Source organism: Notolepis coatsorum (genome assembly GCF_963971535.1).
Source record: "Notolepis coatsorum genome assembly, chromosome: 2".
NCBI classification, from domain to species: domain Eukaryota; kingdom Metazoa; phylum Chordata; class Actinopteri; order Aulopiformes; family Paralepididae; genus Notolepis; species Notolepis coatsorum.
Window position 1 is genome coordinate 29,661,668 of NC_140166.1, and position 23,181 is coordinate 29,684,848.

General features: G+C 43.7%; 1 protein-coding gene across 1 annotated transcript in view; it reads left to right on the plus strand.

Moving 5' to 3' along the window:
- nos1 (nitric oxide synthase 1 (neuronal)) overlaps positions 1-23,181 on the plus strand; it is a gene marked incomplete at its 3' end in the record, with an annotated part of 99,134 nt that overhangs the window by 61,425 nt on the left and 14,528 nt on the right. The window contains exons 12-19 of the mRNA XM_084307826.1: positions 310-414; positions 672-730; positions 929-1,045; positions 9,066-9,240; positions 11,904-12,039; positions 12,776-12,854; positions 13,021-13,214; positions 16,166-16,335. Of these exons, the coding sequence (XP_084163952.1) occupies positions 310-414; positions 672-730; positions 929-1,045; positions 9,066-9,240; positions 11,904-12,039; positions 12,776-12,854; positions 13,021-13,214; positions 16,166-16,335 (1,035 nt within the window). The remainder of the gene's footprint in view (positions 1-309; positions 415-671; positions 731-928; positions 1,046-9,065; positions 9,241-11,903; positions 12,040-12,775; positions 12,855-13,020; positions 13,215-16,165; positions 16,336-23,181) is intronic.

Below are 23,181 nucleotides of genomic sequence, written 5' to 3' on the forward strand. Positions count from 1 at the left end.
ATGTCATGTATGTCATATATGTTATGATGAATTGAAAATGGGGGACCCTGGTGGAAACAAGACGAAAGTCTTTCTCTGGTCTGCATCCCCTTAACAATTGTATGTATTGAGATGTACTGTACTGTACCCATTCTGCAATCTGTTAATAAACTTTTCAATCAATCAATCAATCAATCATCATGAAAGTAATACATTTCAATATTGGAAAAACTGCGGCATTCCCCTTTAACTGCTAACCAACACTGCCTTTGCAATACAGTATAGTGAGTCGCAGGGCATTCAGCACCACACTTGTTCTGTTGTCTGCAGGTGACGTCCATGGACGAATATGACACAGTCGACCTGGAGCACGAGACCTTGGTGTTGGTGGTGACCAGCACATTCGGCAACGGGGACCCGCCGGAGAACGGAGAGGTGCGTGTTATTTTATATACAGTACCAAGTATCTCCAGAGAATATCTGCAATTCTTACTTTTTTTACTGTATGAAGCACACTCTCGTGGGCTCATACAGAACCAAGCATTTCAAAGTAAAGTACATAGTATTTTATTGTGACAAATAATAAACAAACTTGAACTTGAAATGTGAAAAGAACTAGCTATGAGACGGGTTCGTCTCGTGTCGTGTGAAACACGGAGGTATTACACAAACCACCTCTCGGTTGTTTGTAGAAATTCGGAGCCACCTTGATGGACATGCGCCACCCCACTTCCAACTTAGAGGACAGAAAGTAAGCTCTGCCTGCCTGCCTGCCTGCCTGCTGCTCGTAGCTATAACGTCTGGTGTTGTGTGTACGTGTGCATCATTTTCCTAAACTCCTGTTCAGTACATTTCTTGGTAACTAGAAGAAAGCACTTGGTGGAGTGACATCTCTGCCAGGGCTAAACAACAGACAGACGAACGCTTCTATCTGCGTCTTCTCTCCCAGGAGCTACAAGGTGCGCTTCAACAGCGTGTCCTCACACTCTGACACCCGCAAGTCCTCCAGCGACGAGCCGGATGCCAGGGTGAACTTCGAGAGCACCGGAGCGCTCGCCAACATCAGGTAAACCACGAGTATTTTTCTTTTTGTTGGTACGCAGATTGCTTGTGTAGTTGCATGTCGTTGCATGTATGTTATTGAATACTGTTCTGCTACATAATTAATTGCCATTAGCCCTTTCACTACCACACTACAGGAGGTTAACCCTTTACTATCACACTACAGACGGTTAGTGAAAGGGTTAACCCGTTGCCGTGTGGCAGTGAAAGGGTTAACCTGCTGTATTGTCGCAGTGAAAGGGTTAACCATATGTAGTGTGGCAGTGAAAGGGTTAACCTTCTGTATTGTCACAGTGAAATGTAGTGTGGCAGTGAAAGGGTTAAGGTCACAATAAAGACCCACTGGACTGGCCAGTGAGACTGTGATTGGACCAAGCCAAGCAGTGGTATATACACTTCTATGTGTAAAGAAAGTAACACTTCAAGTTTACACATACATCTATACATATTATTAATTATTATTATTACAGATATAAATGTTCACAAATACCATGATATACTTGATTTCACACTGCATAATGTTTTACTTTACCTGACCCAGTCATTCTTGGCTGTGTTAACCTTGTGTTAACAAGCATTTCACACCAGTCCCTGCCAAAGTGGCTTCTCCCCACTTCTAACCCAGGACTAGCTGACCCTGATCCAGAGCCCTGTGTAAGATCTGATCACAATCAGCCAGTATCACCTCTTCCTCTGTTGGCTCGTGTAGTTTCTGCGTTGTGTTTATCTCTGGATCTTCTCATACCGGCTGTACATCGTGGTCATTCCCCTTTAATGCAATCCGTAATCATAATAATTCACCACTGTCAAACGTGCTACCTTTCTTGGAAAACGGTGTTTATTACATAAACAAAAGCCTCGTAATCGGATGTTAACCATTTCGTATTGTCCTTGAAAAGTATTTGAAAGGAAAACTAAATTCATTATTCTATCGTCTCTTCTGCTTTTAGTCCAATGGTGGTTGAGGCCTTGTCGTTAGCCAAAACCCTTCTTTGTTAGCCGAAGCTAGCCTCCTCGAGGCATAGGAGGGGGGGAGGGGAGACCCCTCCCACCACCCTCTAGTTAGTGCTCTGTCTCTCTGTCCATGTCTGCTCGTATCAGCCTTGCATCCTGTTCTAACTTACACTGCAAGAAAACTCACAGCTATAGACTATAGTCCTTAGCAACGGCTGACCGCCCCTAACAACCGCTACTTCTCCTGACCTACGACCCAGATTTTTCGGTCTCTCTATCTTCCTTCCCTGTGACAACGGTTATGTTGATATTAAAACACCTCTCACTCCACCCAGCTGATAACGGCCCTCTGTCTGCACAGTTTGGCTGGAGACACACATACACGACTGATATTATCCTCTTAAAACTCATATCTATATAGGTTATAAATAAACCAAATGCAAATCATCGATTTCCTTCACCTGGTTAGCCCTGGTTGTTCTAGGTTGATTTCCAGAAAATGCGAGTAAACCGAAGTTAACTTGTACCAGTGTGAAACAGGATTATATTCCAGGATCTCACTTACACCATGGAAGAGTGTGTGTTTTTGAGCTTTGGGTGAACTGCCCCTATAAGAATGTACAGTGTGAAAGTTTAGTTTAGTTTTTATTCATTTGTTAGAGAGGGACAACGTACACCTGTTAAGCTGTAGCCCTATTTTCAGAAATGTTGCCTAAAGGTACATGCCTAAGTAAATGGAAGATTGCTCCACTTCTACAAGGTCAATTTCCATGTTCTTGGTATCTAGGAACATCTAGGGACCTGGGGGTATGCATTCCCAGTGTCAGAAATATTGTGTCTGTTACTAGGCTTGAGTAATAAAAAAGAAAAAAAAGTAGAATATAAATTATGATTTTATTTTGCATCTGTGCCAGTGAATAACACCATGAAAACATTGAGGTTCTTTTTATTACGCTCACTGAGCTCATTCAGCACCTTCTTGAGATCAAGTGTACAAAAGATCTAAGCAAAGGAATAAATGGAAGATGATTAAACAGAAGGATTTGTAGATACAGTAATAAATTATAATCAATTTTAATTATAAATTCATATTTGACCTTGAACTTGACCTTGACCTTATTATGGCCAAATCATACATCTATGGATGGGGAAAAGGCTCCTCTTTCCAATGGCAGTGTTAAAACTGGATATACATTTGAAGATTCGTGACGCGCCACTTTGCCGAACTCTAGCGGCTAGGGTGTAAATTTCTTTTAATACAATATATAGATAGAATTAAACAGTTCGGTCGGGGCGCCTGCACAGCCAGGGAAGGATCTGGGATAGGTAGTGTGACCTTCCACACGTTACACTCTCCCAGTGAGAGTCCACGCTGCCAGGTGAAAAGAAGCGGTGGGCTGGCTACACATGTGTCGGAGGAAGCATGTGATAGTCTTCGCCCTCCCACACCGACGATAGGGGGTAGAGTGCGCAACGACCAGGAAGGGGATTGGGAATTGGCATAACGACTAACATTGGGATGGGAGAAAAAGATAATTAAAAGAAAAAGAATTAAAGCCCTATTTGTTGCCTGTCGATTGCCCTTTCAGCGGTTCTCGAGTTACATGCCGATATGTGAGGCGTGCGCCAAAGTACACATTACCACCCCCGACTTCCGGGGCTCTAGGTCCGTCAATCATTTGGCGATCTCGGGTTGTAGCCAATGAGTGTGGCTTTCCAATGATACCCCACATGGGGATCTAATACGGTCTAAAAAAAATATATTTGTATTATTGATTTATCTACCACGTTTCATATCGACAAGGAAAAATAATATCACGATAATTATCGTTTTATCGCCCAGCCCTAATTCAAATTACAAAATGCATTCAATCCCATTCAAAATAATCCAATTACATTTAAACTTGTTCTTAGTGCAGATAAAACTACGTTCTAAATTCAAAATCGTGAATTCAGCATTCCTCAAATTTCTGATACAAAACAGGGTAATAGAGGTGGTGTCAAGTATCTAGGTTTTCATCTTCATTTGTCATTTAATCTCCATATTGAACAACTAGAATTTTTTTTTAGAAACAACCTATATTAGATTATGGTGATATTTTATATACGAATGACCCAGAATCACACCTTCGTGCTTCAGACACAATAGACACAATATATCAAGTTGCTTTACGACTTGTAACAAACGGCTCATCCCTCAACCATCACTGTATCTCTCATATCATGTTCCCACTGTGAGAACTGGAAACATGTGTTCAGCTATGCTGCTCCGTTCTCCTGGAACCTGTTACGGAAGGATTTGAAGCTAGAGTCCCTTGTTTGAATTGATCATTTTAAAGAACAAATTGGACACCTGCTTGCCATGGAGCACTCATGTTTTTAAATAGTCTTTTTCATTGACATTTGAAAACATTTTCTCTACTTTTTTGTGCTTAAGTGCTCCATGTCCCTGTGGCTCAGCAAACAGCATGCTGGTTGATGACTCATCTCACCTTGAGCCTGAGTCAGCGTTGAGTCTAGTATGTACTATGTATGTAATGTAATGTAATGTATATAATACAGGGAGAGAGAGACCAGGCCACTCACGCTAGCAGCTTCCCCCGCGGGGATCATCACTCATACTAAAAGTGAACGCACTCGTCTTACTAACACTTTGATTAAAAGCCAAACGTCGTGTTATGTAATGTTGCAACAAGACGAACTGTTCCCAGACGTGCCGTGATCGTCAACCCTCAAACAATTTAAATTGGTTTCAACTGTACATCATTGTCTTATCAAAAATCAATCAATTGAATCCTCTGCCATAAATGGCGATGGAACCCGCCTGTCGGCTTTGAGGTCAGGTGTGGTGGGGTAGAGAGAAGGATCCTTCCTAGTTACTTTGAAGAAGATGATTTTGCATAATGAAACATTGCATAAGTTGATGAAGATGGTGTACTTAAAAATTGCAATAATCAGAGCCAGCATAACTAGACCCCATACTGTACCACTTTAACACAACCTTTAGAAAGTTTAGAGGTTAATGGTTTGAGTATCCAATGCTTCCAAGCACAGAAATACAAGAACGTCTCTAACTTTTCTAATTTGACCTAAGTAAACGCAACTGTGTTTCACCATCCCGCCATTGCCTCCCACTCACCTTGGAAACTGAAGGACTGAGTGGTTTACAACATGACGGTGGAGAGACGTGCTGTCTGACGTGCTGTCTGCATTTGAAGAGTGTTTACCAGCACTAGGACTGGTCATGAACACTAACAGTCATAAACACGTTTTTGAGAGAGATGGAAGAACGAGTGTGTGTGTGTGTGCGTGCGTGCGTGCGTATGTGTGCTCTAAATGTCCCCATGAATCCTTTCAAGTGAGGATATTTCGACCAACCCTTAAAATAGGCCATTTTAGGCTTAAGGGTTAGTTTTAGGACTATAATTAAGCATTACATCACGCGATGGAGTGTGTTATACGAATTAGATCACGCCTATGGGTGGTTGTTAGGCCCGAGGCGCAGCCGAGGGTCATTAGACCCCCCTAGGCATGATCTAATTTGTATAACACACGACTTCAAGTGATGTAATGCGTTTATAGCAGTGGTCACCAACCTTTTTAAGCCCAAGATCACTTTTTTTTTTTTTTTTTTTGGTGAAGGCAAGATCTACCCATTGAAGCGTTGAGAGAAAAAGACAGCCAAGATTGTACTTTAAACTAAATGACTTTTATTTGCCTGTATTCTAATTACATGCAATGCTTTGGTCCAACATTAAAACGTCAAAGTAGAACTATTATGTACTTTCTCAGTCAGTGCTAAGTGCAGTCATCTTATGCAGCATCACTTTTCACATCAAAACAAAAGTAGAACTGTAATGTGGACTTTCTCATATTATTAACATTGACAAACATATTTACAATTAGCATTTTATAAAGTAGAACTGTAATGTGTACTTTCTCAGTCAGTGCTAAGTGCAGCATTACTTTTCACATCAAAACAAAAGTAGAACTGTAATGTGTACTTTCTCAGTCAGTGCTAAGTGCAGTCAGTGCTAAGTGCAGCATCATTTTCACATCAAAACAAAAGTAGAACTGTATGTGTACTTTCTCAGTCAGTGCTAAGTGCAGCATCACTTTTCACATCAAAACAAAGGTAGAACTGTAATGTGGACTCTCAGGGTAAGATCTACAGGGACAGTCTCAAAGATCGACCAGTCGATCAAGATCGACGGGTTGGTGACCACTGGTTTATAGTATACAATGGCCGAATTCACCCAACCTTATATTGCTATACAATAAACACACAGTAATTGAAGCATAATGGAGATTTATCCAAAAACCATCCACAGAAAAAGTAGGTAAAAAAAAAATAAGTTGCTTCCATGTATAGAAGCAGAGGGAGGTGCAAAGGGGTGCTACAAAGCATGCCATCTAACAACAAACTTCATATAAATCCCACAATTTATTATTGTTTTGACAATGGGTCATGACAAACCAATTACATAATCCAACATGTGTAAACAACTAACATAATCCAGTTGACTGTATCTTTTTTTAATTATTCGTTACGAATATATCCATACTTCCATTGTGTCCAGGACATCCAGTGAAATCGCTTCATGTGACAGTGTCCTTTTGAAGCAGAGGGAGGTGCAGAGGGGTGCTACAAAGCATGCCATCTAACAACAAACTTCATATAAATCCTGCGATTTATTATTGTTTTTGACAATGGGTCATGACAAACCAATTACATAATCCAACATATGTGTAACGAACTAATATTACATCGGTCCGCGACCCGATGGTTGGGGACCTCTGCTATAGAGCCACACTCCGTTATGCGGATGACCTAGGATGGCTTAGAGTAGACGACAGAGTACAGCAACTTGCAATGGGCCTGGTCTACAAGATACACTACACGACCAAGGTACCCATGTACATGTCAAAATACTTCCCAAAGGTCAGTGAATACCACGATCACAACACCAGAGGGAGCTCAACAAATCATGTTAAACCCAGATTCGGCTCAAACAAGGGACTAAACACGTTTTGCAATTATGCCACATCAATGTGGAACGCCCTACCCAAAGCTGTAAAGGAATGTGAATCACTACCCACTTTCAAAACCACTCTCAAAGAACACCTACGGGAGACTGCAATTAGAAACTGGACCCTGTAAATGTCCCAACCCAACCCCCTCCAATGTACAGTAAATGACGAAGTATGGTTTTGTCAATATTCCAATGTACAGTTTTGCTTGTACAGTGTCCCCCACCCACCCATCCTACCCAACCCCTCCCCCCCCACCCCACCCACCCAACCACCTCCAATGTACAGTTTCTACGTCAATGAATATACTCTCTTTTCTGGACTCTTTTTGTATCAAAAACAGTACTGTATTTGCAAATCTAGTATGTCATAAATGTATAGATGTAGCAGTACTGTCTATCTGTATGTTGTGTGTGTCATATATGTTATGATGAATTGAAAATGGGGGACCCTGATGTAAACAAGACGAAAGTCTTTCTCTGGTCTGCATCCTCTTAACAATTGTATCTATTGAGCTGTACTGTACTGTACCCATTCTGCAATCTGTTAATAAAGTTTTCAATCAATCAATCAATGCACAAGTTTACAGACTTTCGGAGCGTGTATATTATTCAATGAGACTGCTAGCCAGCTTTTGCGCGATGGAGAAATACAATTTCAATTGTGACGAGAGCCAGTGGCCACTCCCTTCAGACGCAACTGTAGTTTTTCACACAGCAAGGAAAATAATACAGTCGGGCAATCTAACAAGAATTGACGTATTTACAAGTGTGTCAGTGTAATGGTGAAGTCAAGTGCTTTGAGCAGGATAAACGTATAACTTATATTATATATATGTTACAATATATAAAAAATACCGTTTTATTTTGTGCAGTAACTGAAGCTGCCACACCCCCCCTTTCCAACGTGCCTGATTGTTGTGCATTTTACTCTGCCAATTGGCGACCCAATAAAAACGGGTCCGCGACCCTTAGTTTGGGAAACGCTGACTAGTAGATCCAAGTCTGACAAAAAAATATAAAAATCTACGGCCATTTTCTTTTCTTTTTTTAAAGTCCGTGATTTTTATTTTGTTTCAAAATGGGTCATGACAAACCAATTACATAATCCAATATATGTGTAACGAACTAACATATTCCAGTTGAGGATTCATTCAAAGGCTATTCATACTTCCATTTGTCTATCTATGGCGGACTCATTCAGAAAAAGTAATTCGGTTGTGGGAGGGATCTGGGGTCACGTGGAGTGTGTTATACGAAATAACAATGGCTAACTTGACTGTTTCAGCCAATCAGAATCAAGATATTTGCATGCCAGTGTATAATTGTGGTTAGGCTAGGGTTTAGGGTTAGTTTTAGGACTATAATTATGCTTAGGCTAGGGGAAGGGTTCGTTTTATGACTAGAATTGTGGTTAGCTTAGAGTTCGTTTTAGGACTAATTGTGCTTAGGCTAGGAAGGGTTAGTTTTAGGACTAGAATTGTGGTTAGGGGAAGGGTTAGTTTTAGGACTAGAATTGTGCTTAGGCTAGGGGAAGGGTTAGTTTTAGGACTAGAATTGTGCTTAGGCTAGGGGAAGGGTTAGTTTTAGGACTAGAATTGTGCTTAGGCTAGGGGAAGGGTTAGTTTTAGGACTAGAATTGTGGTTAGGCTAGGGGAAGGGTTAGTTTTAGGATTAGAATTGTGCTTAGGCTAGGGGAAGGGTTAGTTTTAGGACTAGAATTGTGGTTGAGCTAGGGGAAGGGTTAGTTTTAGGACTAGAATTGTGGCTAGGCTAGGGGAAGGGTTAGTTTTAGGACTAGAATTGTGCTTAGGCTAGGGGAAGGGTTAGTTTTAGGACTAGAATTGTGGTTAGGCTAGGCCGGGGAAGGGTTAAACTTAGGCATGTGGTGGTGAGGGTTAAGGTTAGGGTAAGAGGAATGGAAGGAGTCAGAGTAATATATAGTCCTCACAAGTACAATATAGTACAGTAATACAAAAGCATGACAGTGTGAGTATGGGCACATTTCTGAGAGCATTCTCCCTCTCTCTCTCTCTGCAGGTTCTCTGTGTTTGGCCTTGGCTCCAGGGCTTACCCACACTTCTGCGCCTTTGCCCACGCCGTGGACACGCTGTTCGAGGAGCTTGGGGGCGAGCGCATCCTGCGCATGGGTGAGGGAGACGAGCTCTGCGGCCAGGAGGAGTCCTTCAGGACCTGGGCCAAGAAGGTCTTCAAGGTGGGCGCTATCTTCACAGATACGTTTCAGGTCATTTAGTCAAGTGGAGAGATACCGCGTTTCTGGATATGCTTAATGATGATATGACTGTGAAGCTACACGCGGTATTGTGCTGTATGTTTCAAAGCATTCGCATTTCATGTCGGTCTGTTTAGTCATATAGACACTTTCGACTACAATGGACTACATTTGAATTCCTGTCAGCTATTGATGCTGGCGAGCAATTCCACTGAAACCATCTCCACACGTCCACAGGAGCTGCTGGTGTGATATATTGATATTCTTCTGTCTAACCAAGAAAATACTCCTCAGAGGTCCAGAGGGGGGGGGGGGGGGGGGGGGGGGTGGGGGGGGGGGGGGGTGGTGAGTCTCTACTAGGAGACTAGTAGTCACACACACACACACACACACACACACACACACACACACACACACACACACACACACACTGTGGAACAGTGTCTATCTGTCTGTCTGTCTGTCTGTCTGTCTGTCTGTCTGTCTGTCTGTCTCTCTGCTGTCTCTCTGCTGTCTCTCTCAAAATAGTATAAGTGCTATCTCGGCCCTGAGAGCGTTGCTCTCCGGTTATGCAGCTGACCCTTCTCAAATAAGCACGGAAAAGGCTATAAGCTTATAGCTCCAATTTGGGTCCCAAATTGCGGTACAAATGAAGGAGGTGTCTCGGGTAGCGGACTCTAGTTAATATTATGTTCTCTCTGCAATTAGACTGCCCCTCATTCATTCATTCATCCCTATCTGAGAATAGTTCCCCGCGAGCGCAGTCAGTGCACCCGATAACGCTATATATAAACCATGCTGCATTCATTCGGAGAGAAAGACCTATTCCAAATGCTATATTTATAGGGTTTGACAATAATTACACTACTGTCGCTATTTTACAATGAACTATAATGAATTACGGGCCATACAGAACACGCCAGTGTTGAAACTAATGCACGGAAGCTTATTTCCGCGTTGCAATATTCATATTCTACCACCGGGCGCCAGGTACGCACGGTCGGAGCTGTGCGTAAATATACGCACAAAGTCAAGCACAAGTTCAAATTGATAAGTCCCACACTTTGCTTAGAAATGATCGTACGCACGGGTTACGCACATATCTGTGTGTACGCAACGTTGATAAATGAGGGCCCAGAACTTTTGCCCACTCCCCACTCCCGACCTGGCAGCAGCAGTAGAATACAAAAGTAAAAAATACAAATAGCATAGAATAGCAGCAAGGGACAGCAATAAAGTAGCTCTCTATACTACAGTGGGCAATAATAGTCATTATAATACAGTAGTCACAGTGTGGATGTCGTGTGTGCAAGATAACTCTAAATTGTAATACAGTGATCACAGTATGGAAGTGGTGTGTGCAAAGTACAGTGCATGTAGGCCTACGCCTCATTACAATGTGCAAGGCGTGTGTTGTGTGAGCATAGTTACAGTGTCTGTGTGGTTGTGTGTGGGTCACGGCAGACTGGGTAGCAGGTCGTTAATGTTCATGAGTCTGATTGTCTGTGAGGAACCGAGAACTGTCTGAGTCTGCTGGTCCGGGCTGCTGGTCTGGAGTCTGCTGGTCCGGGCTGCTGGTCTGGAGTCTGCTGGTTCGGGCCTCTGGGCTGCTGTTCTGGAGTCTGCTGGTCCGGGCCTCGGGGCTGCTGTTCTGGCGTCTGGTGGTCTGGAGTCTGCTGGTCTGGGCCTTGAGGCTGTGGTACCATTTGCCAGATGGCATCAGCTGAAACAGTTTGTGGTTGGGGTCTTTCATAATCCTGCAGGCTTTGCTGAGGGACCATCCATTGTATATGTCCTGGATGGAGAGAAGCTCACATGTTCTGGGCTGTTCTCACGACCCTCTGTAGCGCTTTGCGGTTGAGGGCAGAGCAGTTTCCTTACCAGTCAGGATGCTCTCGGTTGTGCTTCTGTAGAAGAGGGCCTCATGTCGAATTTCTTCAGCAGCTGGAGTTAAACAGGCATGGTTGTGTCTTCTTCACCACCTGGCCCGTGTGCGCACGTCCCAGGTGAGGTCCTCTGTGATGTCTGGTGTGCATGTCCCAGGTGAGATCCTCAGTGATGTCTGGTGAGCTCGTCCCAGGTGAGGTCCTCAGTGATGTCTGGTGAGCTCGTCCCAGGTGAGGTCCTTGGTGATGTCTGGTGATCTCGTCCCAGGTGAGGTCCTCTGTGATGTCTGGTGAGCTCGTCCCAGGTGAGGTCCTCTGTGATGTCTGGTGAGCTCGTCCCAGGTGAGGTCCTCTGTGATGTCTGGTGTGCACGTCCCAGGTGAGGTCCTCTGTGATGTCTGGTGTGCACGTCCCAGGTGAGGTCCTCAGTGATGTTTGGTGATCTCGTCCCAGGTGAGGTCCTCAGTGATTTCTTGTGAGCTCGTCCCAGGTGAGGTCCTCAGTGATGTCTGGTGTGACACAGAGGAACTTGAAGCTCTCCACAGCAGACCTGTTGATGTTGATGGGGTCCAGCTTTTCTCCCCCTCTCCTCTGTCTTGGACTACAAATCTTTATGTTCCTGATACTGACCTATGAGGAATAAACCAAGAGAGTTGTTCCACAGTTTCACCTTTCCTCTATAAATCCCAGCGCCTCTGTGTGAAGCAGAGTCTTTGAATAATCGTGCTGATATTTTCCTTGCTGTGTTTGCATGTCCAGGCTGCATGTGATGTGTTCTGTGTCATTGATGTGAACATTGAGAAGGCCAACGACTCCTTGATCAGCAACGACCGCAGCTGGAAGAAGAGCAAGTTCCGCTTGACCTACACGGCCGAGGCCCCGGCCCTCACACAAGGTATTGTTCTGCAAGAGCAAGACCTTGATAAACTGTTTGTTGTTTGCTTGTCCAACATATAGTTTGTCCAACACTCAAAGGAATATTGAGATCAGAATGTGACAACGAGAATCATTTAATTCTTAAATAATATTTTTTTGTGTTGTGTAAATTATTTACACTGTTGCGATTTCAGTACAATGGCAGTGAAAAGTGTCTTAAAGGAAAACTCCAACATTTTGGGAAATTTGCTTATTTGGCATCTACCCTGGAGTTAGACAAGAAGATAGATACCCTTTTTCTTCTCTGTGCATGCAGTAGGAGTAGGAAGACACGCACCGTTAGCCTAGCTTAACATCAGTCACTGGAAGCAGGTTCCTCCATTAGCCTAGTTCCAAATGTCTTCCTACTCCTACTGCATGCACAGAGAAGAAAAAGGTGTGCATCTTCTTGTCTATCTCCAGGGTTCCCAAAATGTTGGAGTGTTAAGATACTGTACATACCTTTTTCTTCTCTGTGCATGCAGTAGTAGTAGGAAGACGTGCACCGTTAGCCTAGCTTAGCGTCAGTCACTGGAAGTAGGTTCCTCCATTAGCCTAGTTCCCAACATCTTCCTACTCCTACTGTATGCACAGAGAATAAAAGGGTATGTATCTTCTTGTCTAACTCCAGGGTAGATGGCAAATAAGCTAATTTCCCAAAATGTTGGAGTTTTCCTTTAAGACTTTGAAATTATTTACACGTCATCTTCCAACAGCGCTATTCAGCATTCACAAGAAGAAGGTGTATGGAGCAAAGATGCTAGAATCTCAAAACCTACAAAGTTCCAAGTCAAAGTAAGTGTATTTGTATTTGTTTCACAGTACAAAAACACACACTAGCCAATGTTTGGAGTGATGGCAGTTAAGATGCCGTCTTTATCCATGCAGTATGTAATGACAAAACATCCAGAACAGTCTAGAATATGACTTGTCATTATTTTCCAAAATCTCTCTTTCGCAGTCGTACCACCGTATTTGTACGGCTCCACACAAACGACCACGACAGCCTGAAATACCAGCCCGGTGACCATCTGGGCATTTTCCCTGGCAACCACGAAGATCTGGTGACGGCTCTCATAGACCACCTGGAGGACGCGCCGCCTGTCAATCAGATCATCAGGGTGGAGTTTCTAGAGGAGAGGAACACTGCCTTGGGTAGGCCGACCGTCTTAGTGACGCCACACTCTTCACTTGTGTTTAAAAGAACACGCCAACATTTTGGGGAAATTAGCTTGCCGTCTTCTCCAGAGAGACAAGATGATAGATACCAGTTTTCTCTCTGTGCGTTCAGTAGAAAGCTATCTGGCTGCACGTTAGCCTAGCTTAGCACAATGAATGGAAGCAGACATGGACGGTTAGCCTAGGCATAGTCCAACTAACACCTCTCCCGAAGGCTAACCGGCCATGTCCGCTTCCATTCATTGTACTAAGCTAGGCTAACGTGCAGCCAGATAGCTTTCTACTGAACACACAGAGAGAAAACTGGTATCTATCTTCTTGTCTCTCTCTGGAGAAGACGGTAAGCAAATTTCCCAAAATGTTGGCGTGTTCCTTTAAGCGCAGCATTCAGAGCACGTTTGACTTCCACAGTTGGACACATTTGCAAATTAAACTTTAAGGACCAGGACTTAAAAGTCGGGAGGAACTTGAATATCTCCAGGGATATGAGGTAACAAGATGAGAAAGGGTATTTCTTTTGGAGTCTTTAGAAGTCACCATTTATATTTAGACTCACTGTACTGTTCACAATCTTTCCATCAACTTATGTATTCGTACCGCCTTTCGTTTTGCATTGTATTTGAGCATACCTGAAGCCTTTGGTCAAAGTATTTCAGTCCTAAAACCAGATGTGGACAATGGACCTCATTCTCCAACGGACTTACGAGAAACGTACCAACAAATTCCTTTGTATGTAACTCAATTGACAAACTTTTTTGGCATTCTCGAACGGCTTCTTTTCATACATTTGTTTGTAGCTACAAACAGGATTTACAAACTTGAAAGTCGTAAGTCAGACAGACCGGTGTGTGCCCGTATTTTTTAACTGCTTCATTTGGGAGAAATCCTTGGGGATTGTGTTCACTTTGATTCTACAGACATCATCGGAATTAAATAATAATAAATGCGACAATATTTGTATCATTAACAATTACATTTTACATTTATAGTCATGACTCGACGTACCATGTCCGAAAACAAATAAATAAGAACTAAACCCAATCGCACGGATGTAGCTATAGTGGAATAGACTATTAATATTCCATATACCGTCTTGTTCTCTATGATATTATTTATTGTTGGTTTATTTATTTCTTACATTGCACATCGTAAGAGCCAGTGGAGAAACGGCTTAGTGAGGCAGCTGCACACACACACACACACACACACACACACACACACACACACACACACACACACACACACACACACACACACTGTATACGTGCGTAATGAATCGTTCCAGCAACAGTAGGCTTCTATTATCCTAATGACTTGTTTTATTAGGTATTATAGTAGTAAGTCCTACTGTAGAACATGACATCTTAGCGTGACATCTTATTTAGTAATACTAGGCCACCTCCTGCTCGGTCTGCAGTCATGAACCAGGGGGGCAGCGCATATCCGCTATATCCTAATTGTTACGGCAGCGGTGGCTGAGCCCAATAGCAGAACACACAGGGAGAGAGAGAATGGAGCGGTTTAGGATATTTATTCCACAGGTACGAGGCGTCAATAGTACAACAGAGAAATGTGCAGAATGTGGTATTGGAGTGCTCGTCGTTCTCCTCGGGAACGTCCGGGCGGGCGGCGTCTCGATAGACAGCGTAGGCAGGCAGCGGGTTTCCTGGGCACAGGGAGAACAAAGATTAGAGAAGGGTCGGCAGTACTTTAGAAGTGCAGCAAGGTAGGATACGTCCTCGTACCTAGGATGACTAGATAACACTCCGACGAAGGACGACAGGATCCGTGGGGTGATATAGGAGCTGCTGATGAGGGAATCCCTCACAGCCGCGCTGATTGATGCCCGTCTGGCAGCGTGGGAATGCTGCAGCAGGAAGCTGCCCATATATGGGCGCGGCAGGATGGGGGCAGAGGAAGGCCCGGGCCTTGATTATGACACTAATAAAACAAGTCATTCGAATAATAGAAGCCTACTGTTGCTGGAACGATTAATTACACATGCATACAGTGTGTGTGTGTGCATCGTTAATAAACTATAGATTCATATGGAATTTGTTAATCTATTCGTTAGTCTATTCTGCTATATCCGTGCGATTGGGTTTAGTTCTTATTTATTTTGTCATTTGCAGTGTGTGTAATGCTCACGATGCCTCGCTGAGTCATGGCTAAAATGCAAAACGTAATTGTTAATGATACAAATATTGTTGTATGTATTATTATAATTATTTAATTCCGATGATGTCTGTAGAATCGAAGTGAACGCAATCACCACGATTTATCCCAAATTAGCCTTTTACCAGTTTCATCACATGTGCATTGTATGTTACTATTGCACTTTACTGTTACATTTGCACAATACATACATTTGAATCTAATCTAATTTTGATCAGTCGCAAATTGCTTTTGTGCTACCTGTTGAATATTTCCCCCATAAGGGTCAACATGAACCAGATGCAATGGATAGCCTCTCCTTAGAAGGAGCTGGCGGGGCGGTTCTGTATGCAAATTAAGGTGTACGAGAACGCGCTTCCAGTTTAAGAATGAGTGACGTTATTCATTCATGGGAACCCAGCTGCGATGATTTTGGCCACTTACGAAGACCGTTTCACACATTCAGGAAGAGTAAATCGTAATTTGTTAGTACAAACTTTTTACGAAGATGGTTACAAAGATACTTACGAACATCTTCGAGAATGAGGTCCAATGAGTTAATAACTCAAATTTGATGACTTGACCTGAAATGACTTGAGACTTGGTGTTGTTTATGTTGTTCATCACTCGACTGACCATGGGACTCGAGCAAGGTTGACTTGGTCACACCTCTGCCTAAAACCAGAGCCCTAACGCTTTTACAATCTCATATACTCACAAAACTAAAACGGCACCACCTGATTACCATACTTTAACCTTTGTTCTCGTGGCAGGTGTGATCAGTCACTGGACGGACGAGATCCGTATTCCCCCCTGCACCATCTTCCAGGCCTTCCAGCACTTCCTGGACATCACCACCCCGCCCAGCCCCGTGCTGCTGCAGCAGTTCGCCCCCCTGGCCACCGACGAGAAGCACAAGAAGAAGCTGGAGATCCTCAGCAAGGTAACTCTCTCACTCTACATCATTTTAATACTAAAGTACAGTTTTGACATAGGTCGTACTTTACTCGAGGGTTTCCGTTTTAAGGAACGCTGTGGTTTCTCCAATATACCGGATGAAATAAAAAACAGCAGGAGTATTTTTAAGTTTAAAAAGATGTTTAAAAACAGGGTTCTAGAATCTTATAGTAAAATTTAACCTACAATCTGTTTTTTTTCTACCATGAAACTCTGGTATTGCAGATGAATTTTAGATTTTCCTATGTTGGCTCATGTTCTTTTCAGGAAAGTTTTTTGTTGATTGTGAATTCGTTTTTTGAATTGGGGGTAGGTTGCTCTATAAGCCTTCGGCTTCAAACCTATCCTTTTCGTTTGTTTATTTGTGAAAATGTTCGAAAATTCATCATTCATAATATATCTCAAAGGAAATTAGGCCTGTCCCCGGCTAAGGATTTGTATAGTCTACTTCGATGGGCCAAAATTTGCAGATAGTCGACCACCCCATTTATTTTAAAGATTTTTTTTATCATTCCATTTGGTCTGTGGGGGATGTGCTTAATGTCTGAAGGAGTCGACTGAAGGCTTCTTGTCCTCTGCAAAAGCATGCAATTGGTCCACTGATGAATACATCTATTTGTCTAGTCTAGTGTGTTCATTAGACGGGTGAAATCATCTTTCAGTGCCTCGGTGCCCGTTTTCTTAGGCAGTTAGCTTCGCTGGTATGCGCGCCATTAGCGTTAGCCACGCTTCTAGACCTCTTTGTTTTTGGAAAGAATGATACAAAAAAAAGGAATATATATTATAATTAAATTTTTTATTTTTTGCATTTGACTAAGAGGTTGCCAGTCGACTACGGCTCCTTTCAATCGATTAGTCTACTATTCGACTAGTCGAGGTCAGCCCTAAAGGAAATATTCTTACTTTTTACTCCACTGCATTTATCGGGAACCCTGCAGTTGCTCGTTACTTTGAAGAAAAAGGTTGTGCACACAAAATGCACACGGTAATATGTTGAAAGTTAAAGCCTGCCAGCTTTACGAGTAATCTGGGCCGGCAGAACTGGACCACCAACTGCTTTAACCTTTAGGGCGGTGTGGGAAGATTATAATGTGTCTCCAAATGATTCTCTAGAAGCATATGAAGCCAAAGCATTTTCAAGTCCACTGAAAGGTAGACACACAGAATAAGCAACTGTAAGTTTTACCTCAGGGGGGTTTTCTCATCACTTTTCTCTATATACTCCACCAACATTCTTCTCAATCAACGAGCACATCTTCAAACTGTACAGCAAAGCGTTTGAGACGATGAGGGGAAGCGACCCGTCCACCACAGACGTAATATGGAAAATGTATTTCTTTCCTTGTATTTGATGTACTTTTACAGTGTTTGCTCTGATGAAAACATATCCAGTGGGAGTGAGTTGGCGCCGAGTTAAATGAAACTGATCAGTTTTAACAGATGTTCCCCTCGCAGCGCCTGCCTCAGCTCTCTCTTCATTTATGTCGATGTGTGGAAGAGGTTGGTCGAGGCCAGATGGTGACTCATGCATCCACACTTTGAGTCATTTTCAGAGAGCTGGAGAGAGAAAGGAAGAAGGGAAGGAAGGCAACATTTTATAATAACAAATGAGTGTACAGCAGAATCCTTGCTACCGGGTAGTCTAGGCTATTTTAATAACGTGTAGACAGTAGTAGGGGGGGGGGGGGGGGGGTCGATACAGCGATATATGACAATATTTTCCATGTCGATATAATATCGATACACTGACGCCAAGTATTGATATTTGACAATCCCATTTTGCTGAAATAAAAATAGCTGGAGTGAGGTGAACAGAATAAACATGTTATCTTATTAGATAAAACAGATGATGTAAGTTATATATATATATTTATTGTATTGGGGACATAATTTCCAATAGAAAAAATATAATAAATTGCAATATAACGCATAGTATGGTGTTAATATCACATTGTGGGGCCTCTGGTGAGTCCCACCTCTAGATGGTAGACGGTAGACGGTAATGAAAATACATAATCTTCAATGAAAGATGATGGCTCATGCTCAGTAAGGACTGCAAATTACCCATCTTTTTATCTTGGAAATACGATGCGACCCCCCCCCCCCCCCCCATGATTGGTACGCCATAGTGCCGTTTATAGATGGCACCACTATCTAAACGCAGTATTACAGTAGTTCCCAACAGTTCGCCTGGTAATCAGGAGGTTCCCAGTTAGATTCCTGCTCCCAATGAGCAGGTTGGTACCTTGCGTGGTCGCCTCCGCCGTCGGTGTGTGAATGTGTGAGTGAACGGGTAAAATGTGAGGAACAAATTGTAAATCGCTTTGGATTAAAGCTGCTATATAAATGCAGCCATTTAGTTTAGTACTAACTCGAGCCCATTCTAGACCTCAAGAAAAGAGGGTGGGGTTTGAGATGGGTCAATTGGCACACGGTATGAGATGCTGTAGTGTCCACCTGCACGTCTCTCTCTCTCTACAGGAGATGCTGTAGTGTCCACCTGCACGTCTCTCTCTCTCTACAGGAGATGCTGTAGTGTCCACCTGCACGTCTCTCTCTCTACAGGAGATGCTGTAGTGTCCACCTGCACATCTCTCTCTCTACAGGAGATGCTGTAGTGTCCACCTGCACGTCTCTCTCTCTACAGGAGATGCTGTAGTGTCCACCTGCACGTCTCTCTCTCTACAGGAGATGCTGTAGTGTCCACCTGCACGTCTCTCTCTCTCTACAGGAGATGCTGTAGTGTCCACCTGCACGTCTCTCTCTCTACAGGAGATGCTGTAGTGTCCACCTGCACGTCTCTCTCTCTCTACAGGAGATGCTGTAGTGTCCACCTGCACGTCTCTCTCTCTACAGGAGATGCTGTAGTGTCCACCTGCACGTCTCTCTCTCTCTACAGGAGATGCTGTAGTGTCCACCTGCACGTCTCTCTCTCTACAGGAGATGCTGTAGTGTCCACCTGCACGTCTCTCTCTCTCTACAGGAGATGCTGTAGTGTCCACCTGCACGTCTCTCTCTCTACAGGAGATGCTGTAGTGTCCACCTGCACGTCTCTCTCTCTCTACAGGAGATGCTGTAGTGTCCACCTGCACGTCTCTCTCTCTACAGGAGATGCTGTAGTGTCCACCTGCACGTCTCTCTCTCTACAGGAGATGCTGTAGTGTCCACCTGCACGTCTCTCTCTCTCTACAGGAGATGCTGTAGTGTCCACCTGCACGTCTCTCTCTCTACAGGAGATGGACGTGATGCACAAGTTCTGCTGCTCTGTTCTTCTATTTCTTCCGGCAGCTGCACGTCAGTGAAGCGTGGAAATAAATAGACTGTTATGTAGCGTTAAATACATGTACATTGTAGGCTTTAAAGGGGACATGTATTATAAATGGCTTTTTTCAGTGTTTAGCATTGTTTTATAGTAATAGGGGTTAGTATCGATGGGTCTGTGTCTCTAATTACCATATTGGTGGATTCCTCTAATTCAGTTGAGACCATTTCCTCCTCCATTGAATTAGGTCATTCTGATTTGACTCGCAAGGTGATGTAACAAGGAGCGGGTGAAGCTGATTGTGATCTGATTGGCTCTGTGGTTGTAGTCACCGCCCACAATTCGCTCAACAGAGCGAGTGGATTACTTCCTCAAACAGGGTGCCGCCGAGTCCGACAGACAGCAGAGAACGAGCGAGAGAGGAGAGAGAGATAGAGAGGGAGAGAGAGGGAGAGATAGAGAGAGAGAGAGGGGACTTTGCAGGAGTGTGTGTAAAAATGTGTGTGCGCCGGCGCGCTGCAGGGATGAGTCTTCTCTCACACGCTCCGTGTGTCCCTCTATCTCTCTCTCTCCCTCTCTATCTCTCTCCCTCGCAGTCGGGAGCAGCATATCACTGTCAAATATATTTGCGCATGCTCCGACGTGCACACCCGTATTCAGATCCGTACAATAATAATCACAGAGGTATATATTGTCATTTGAAACAAGTTACCAATGCATTGTCCCGTGGGATTATGCCCCCCGCGGCGAAATTAATTAGTATCCCCCTCAATGTCTCTATATCTCTCTCTGTCTGCCACTCGCAGACTGTGTGGGTGACTGTCTTTCAAAGCGCTTATGCGCGGAGCCCATCCAATAACAGCCTGAAATCCTGGGGCTGGAAAATGAGGCTTTTGAGTACTTGATTAGAAATATAAAACAATGATTTTTTTTTTTTTTTTGAAAAAAAAAATTACAGATGTGTTCAATAGACTCACAGGAATTTTGTAAAGTTGCCCAAATAGTGCTAGGAATAGCAATGCATGTCCCCTTTAAACTTGACTTTGAAGAAGTCTTTATTCATTGCACACATTGACAATGTCGTCATGCAGCGACACACACATGAGATGGGCGGCACACACAGGAACACACACATGGAATCTTTGGGTCGCCGATGAAATTTCGTCTCTGCGCTTGACCCATCCCGTCGTCCTTCCACCCAAGGGGGGCCGAGCCCAGGGACCAATCCAAGTGCTCCTTCGTCAGGGACACGACAGCGTTGGCATGTTTTTCTATTGGGTCTATCTTATCGGGAGGGGAAACCCTTGCGAGCACGGGGAGAACATGCAGAAAGGCCCGGGAGATACCCCACCTGGGTACCTGGCAACGCGGCGACCTGGTCCCCAAGCGGGAATTGAACCCAGGACCTTCTAGCTGTGAGGTGACAGTGTTAACCACTACACCACCGTGCCGCCTTGTCATTTTAGTTGAGAGCCTTGCCATTCTATACATAAATGATTGCAAAATGATCAAAGGATTAAGACATTTTTTATATGGATTTTCAGTGCAGGACAGAAAGGGAATTCATCTACAGTAGGCCGTTGTGAGCAGATGAATTCTACACATCTGACAATACCATAACTCAATATTATATCCATAATCATTACTTTATTGTTTTCATGTCTTTTTCATACATCTAGTCTATTTCTGAATATACCTATGTTTAATAGTCCACATCTTCTCACACACTAGGCCTGGAATGTCCAGACCTAAGAGACGGTGACGTAGGGGTTTAGGTACGTCCACGTTTATAGCCCAGCGGTTGTTATTGTAAGGAACGCCTGGTACCCTGCTATCTCATCTTAAATGTCACAGAAAGATAAACAGCAAGTTGACTTATGCATCTTTAAATGTAATGCTGTGTTTGTGCTGTGTCTTTGTTAGTAAGAGGACATAAGACACTATGTCCTCTGTTACTTCTGCTGTGTCTTTGTTTGTAAGAGGACATAAGACACTATAAGACACCAATAACTGTATATTTTTGGCTGTATATTTTAGAATGTATGTATATATCTCAGAATATATATCCCTATTTTATTCTTATTCGTGATTTTAGATTTTAGATTACCTACAGTACACGTTTACTGTGAGGGATCTGTGGTGCTGAATTTCCCTCGGGATCAATAAAGTACTTCTATTCTATTCTATAATCCATTGCAAACTCTGATGGTGGTAACGGCGTTCCGTCAGCATTGCGTCCGGTGCAATTGGCGCGTATTTAAATGAGGTAATATAGGCGGAACCGCTTTCTATGCAAATGAGCCTCGTCCAAAAATGCTCCCTATCCACAAAGCCTGGCGCCAATTGCACGAGCAGTTAACTCTACGCACCTACCGTCTTCACAGACGAGGTGGTAACTACACGCAAAGCCCTAAACGCTATGGCCGTGTTCACATCTGAAAGTCCACGGATAGTCCGGACTTTCTGGTGGACCAAATGTGAGTGATACATTGTTTGATTTTGGTTCACACTGCCCTTTTTTTTTAGCAAACCTAATTTGTAAACAAAGGACATGCAGTCGCCAAGTCGTTCATTCTATTGGACATAATTTTCGGGAAAATCCCCCTCGCACACACAGACTCTCTCACACACTCGCTCTCTCATGCTCGCTCACACGCACACACACACTCTCTCTCACACTCGCTCGCACACACACACACACGCTCTCTCACTGTTACGGTTGGGTAGGTGTGTTGGACCCAGGTGCAGTGCAGAACAGAGGAGACGGGATGCAGGAGTTGATTTTCACAAAATAAGCAATACTCTTTTATTTTTGAGTAGCAAGTGGCACGTAGACACGGAGCAAACAAAAGGGAAGACAGCTCAGTCTCCACAAAACACGACAATAAGTCGAATACACGAAAACGATAACATAAACACTAACACGGGGGGAAATAAAGGGGAGAAAGCAAGTCTCCAAAACGGGATAAGCTAAATACTAAACTTGGCAAACGACGGTGCTGCACGCATCAAGATACACTTTCAATAATTATTTCACACGTCAACAAAACAAATGGCGAACGGACTTATTCCCCATGGCAGGGGCGATAAGTCTTACTCACAACGGCATTACTCACAGGTATTCTGGTGATCGACTCACGGTGTCAGTAGTGACACGGAAGAGCATATAAAGCCACCTTAACTAGACACACCAGGTACCAATGAAAGCAATTAGGGAAAAGAGACGGGCCAAATACCACCAGGTAACGCTAGGGCTTTGCTCCCTGAGGAGAGCAAAACCCCAAACGTTACACTCACGCTCGCGCACACACACTCGCTGTCGCTCACTCGCACACACACACCCGCTCTCTCTCTCACCCTTGCGCACACACTCTCTCTCGGTCACTCGCTTGCTCGCACACACACACACACACACACACACACACACACGCACAGGCACGCTCGCACACTCTCATTCACACTCGCTTCCAAAAACTCTGCGCTTCCTAGATTAGGTACTATATAAAGTTCGATTGCGTTCACACCAACAACAAACCGCACCATGCTCCACTTTGAAAGGGACGAGTCCCA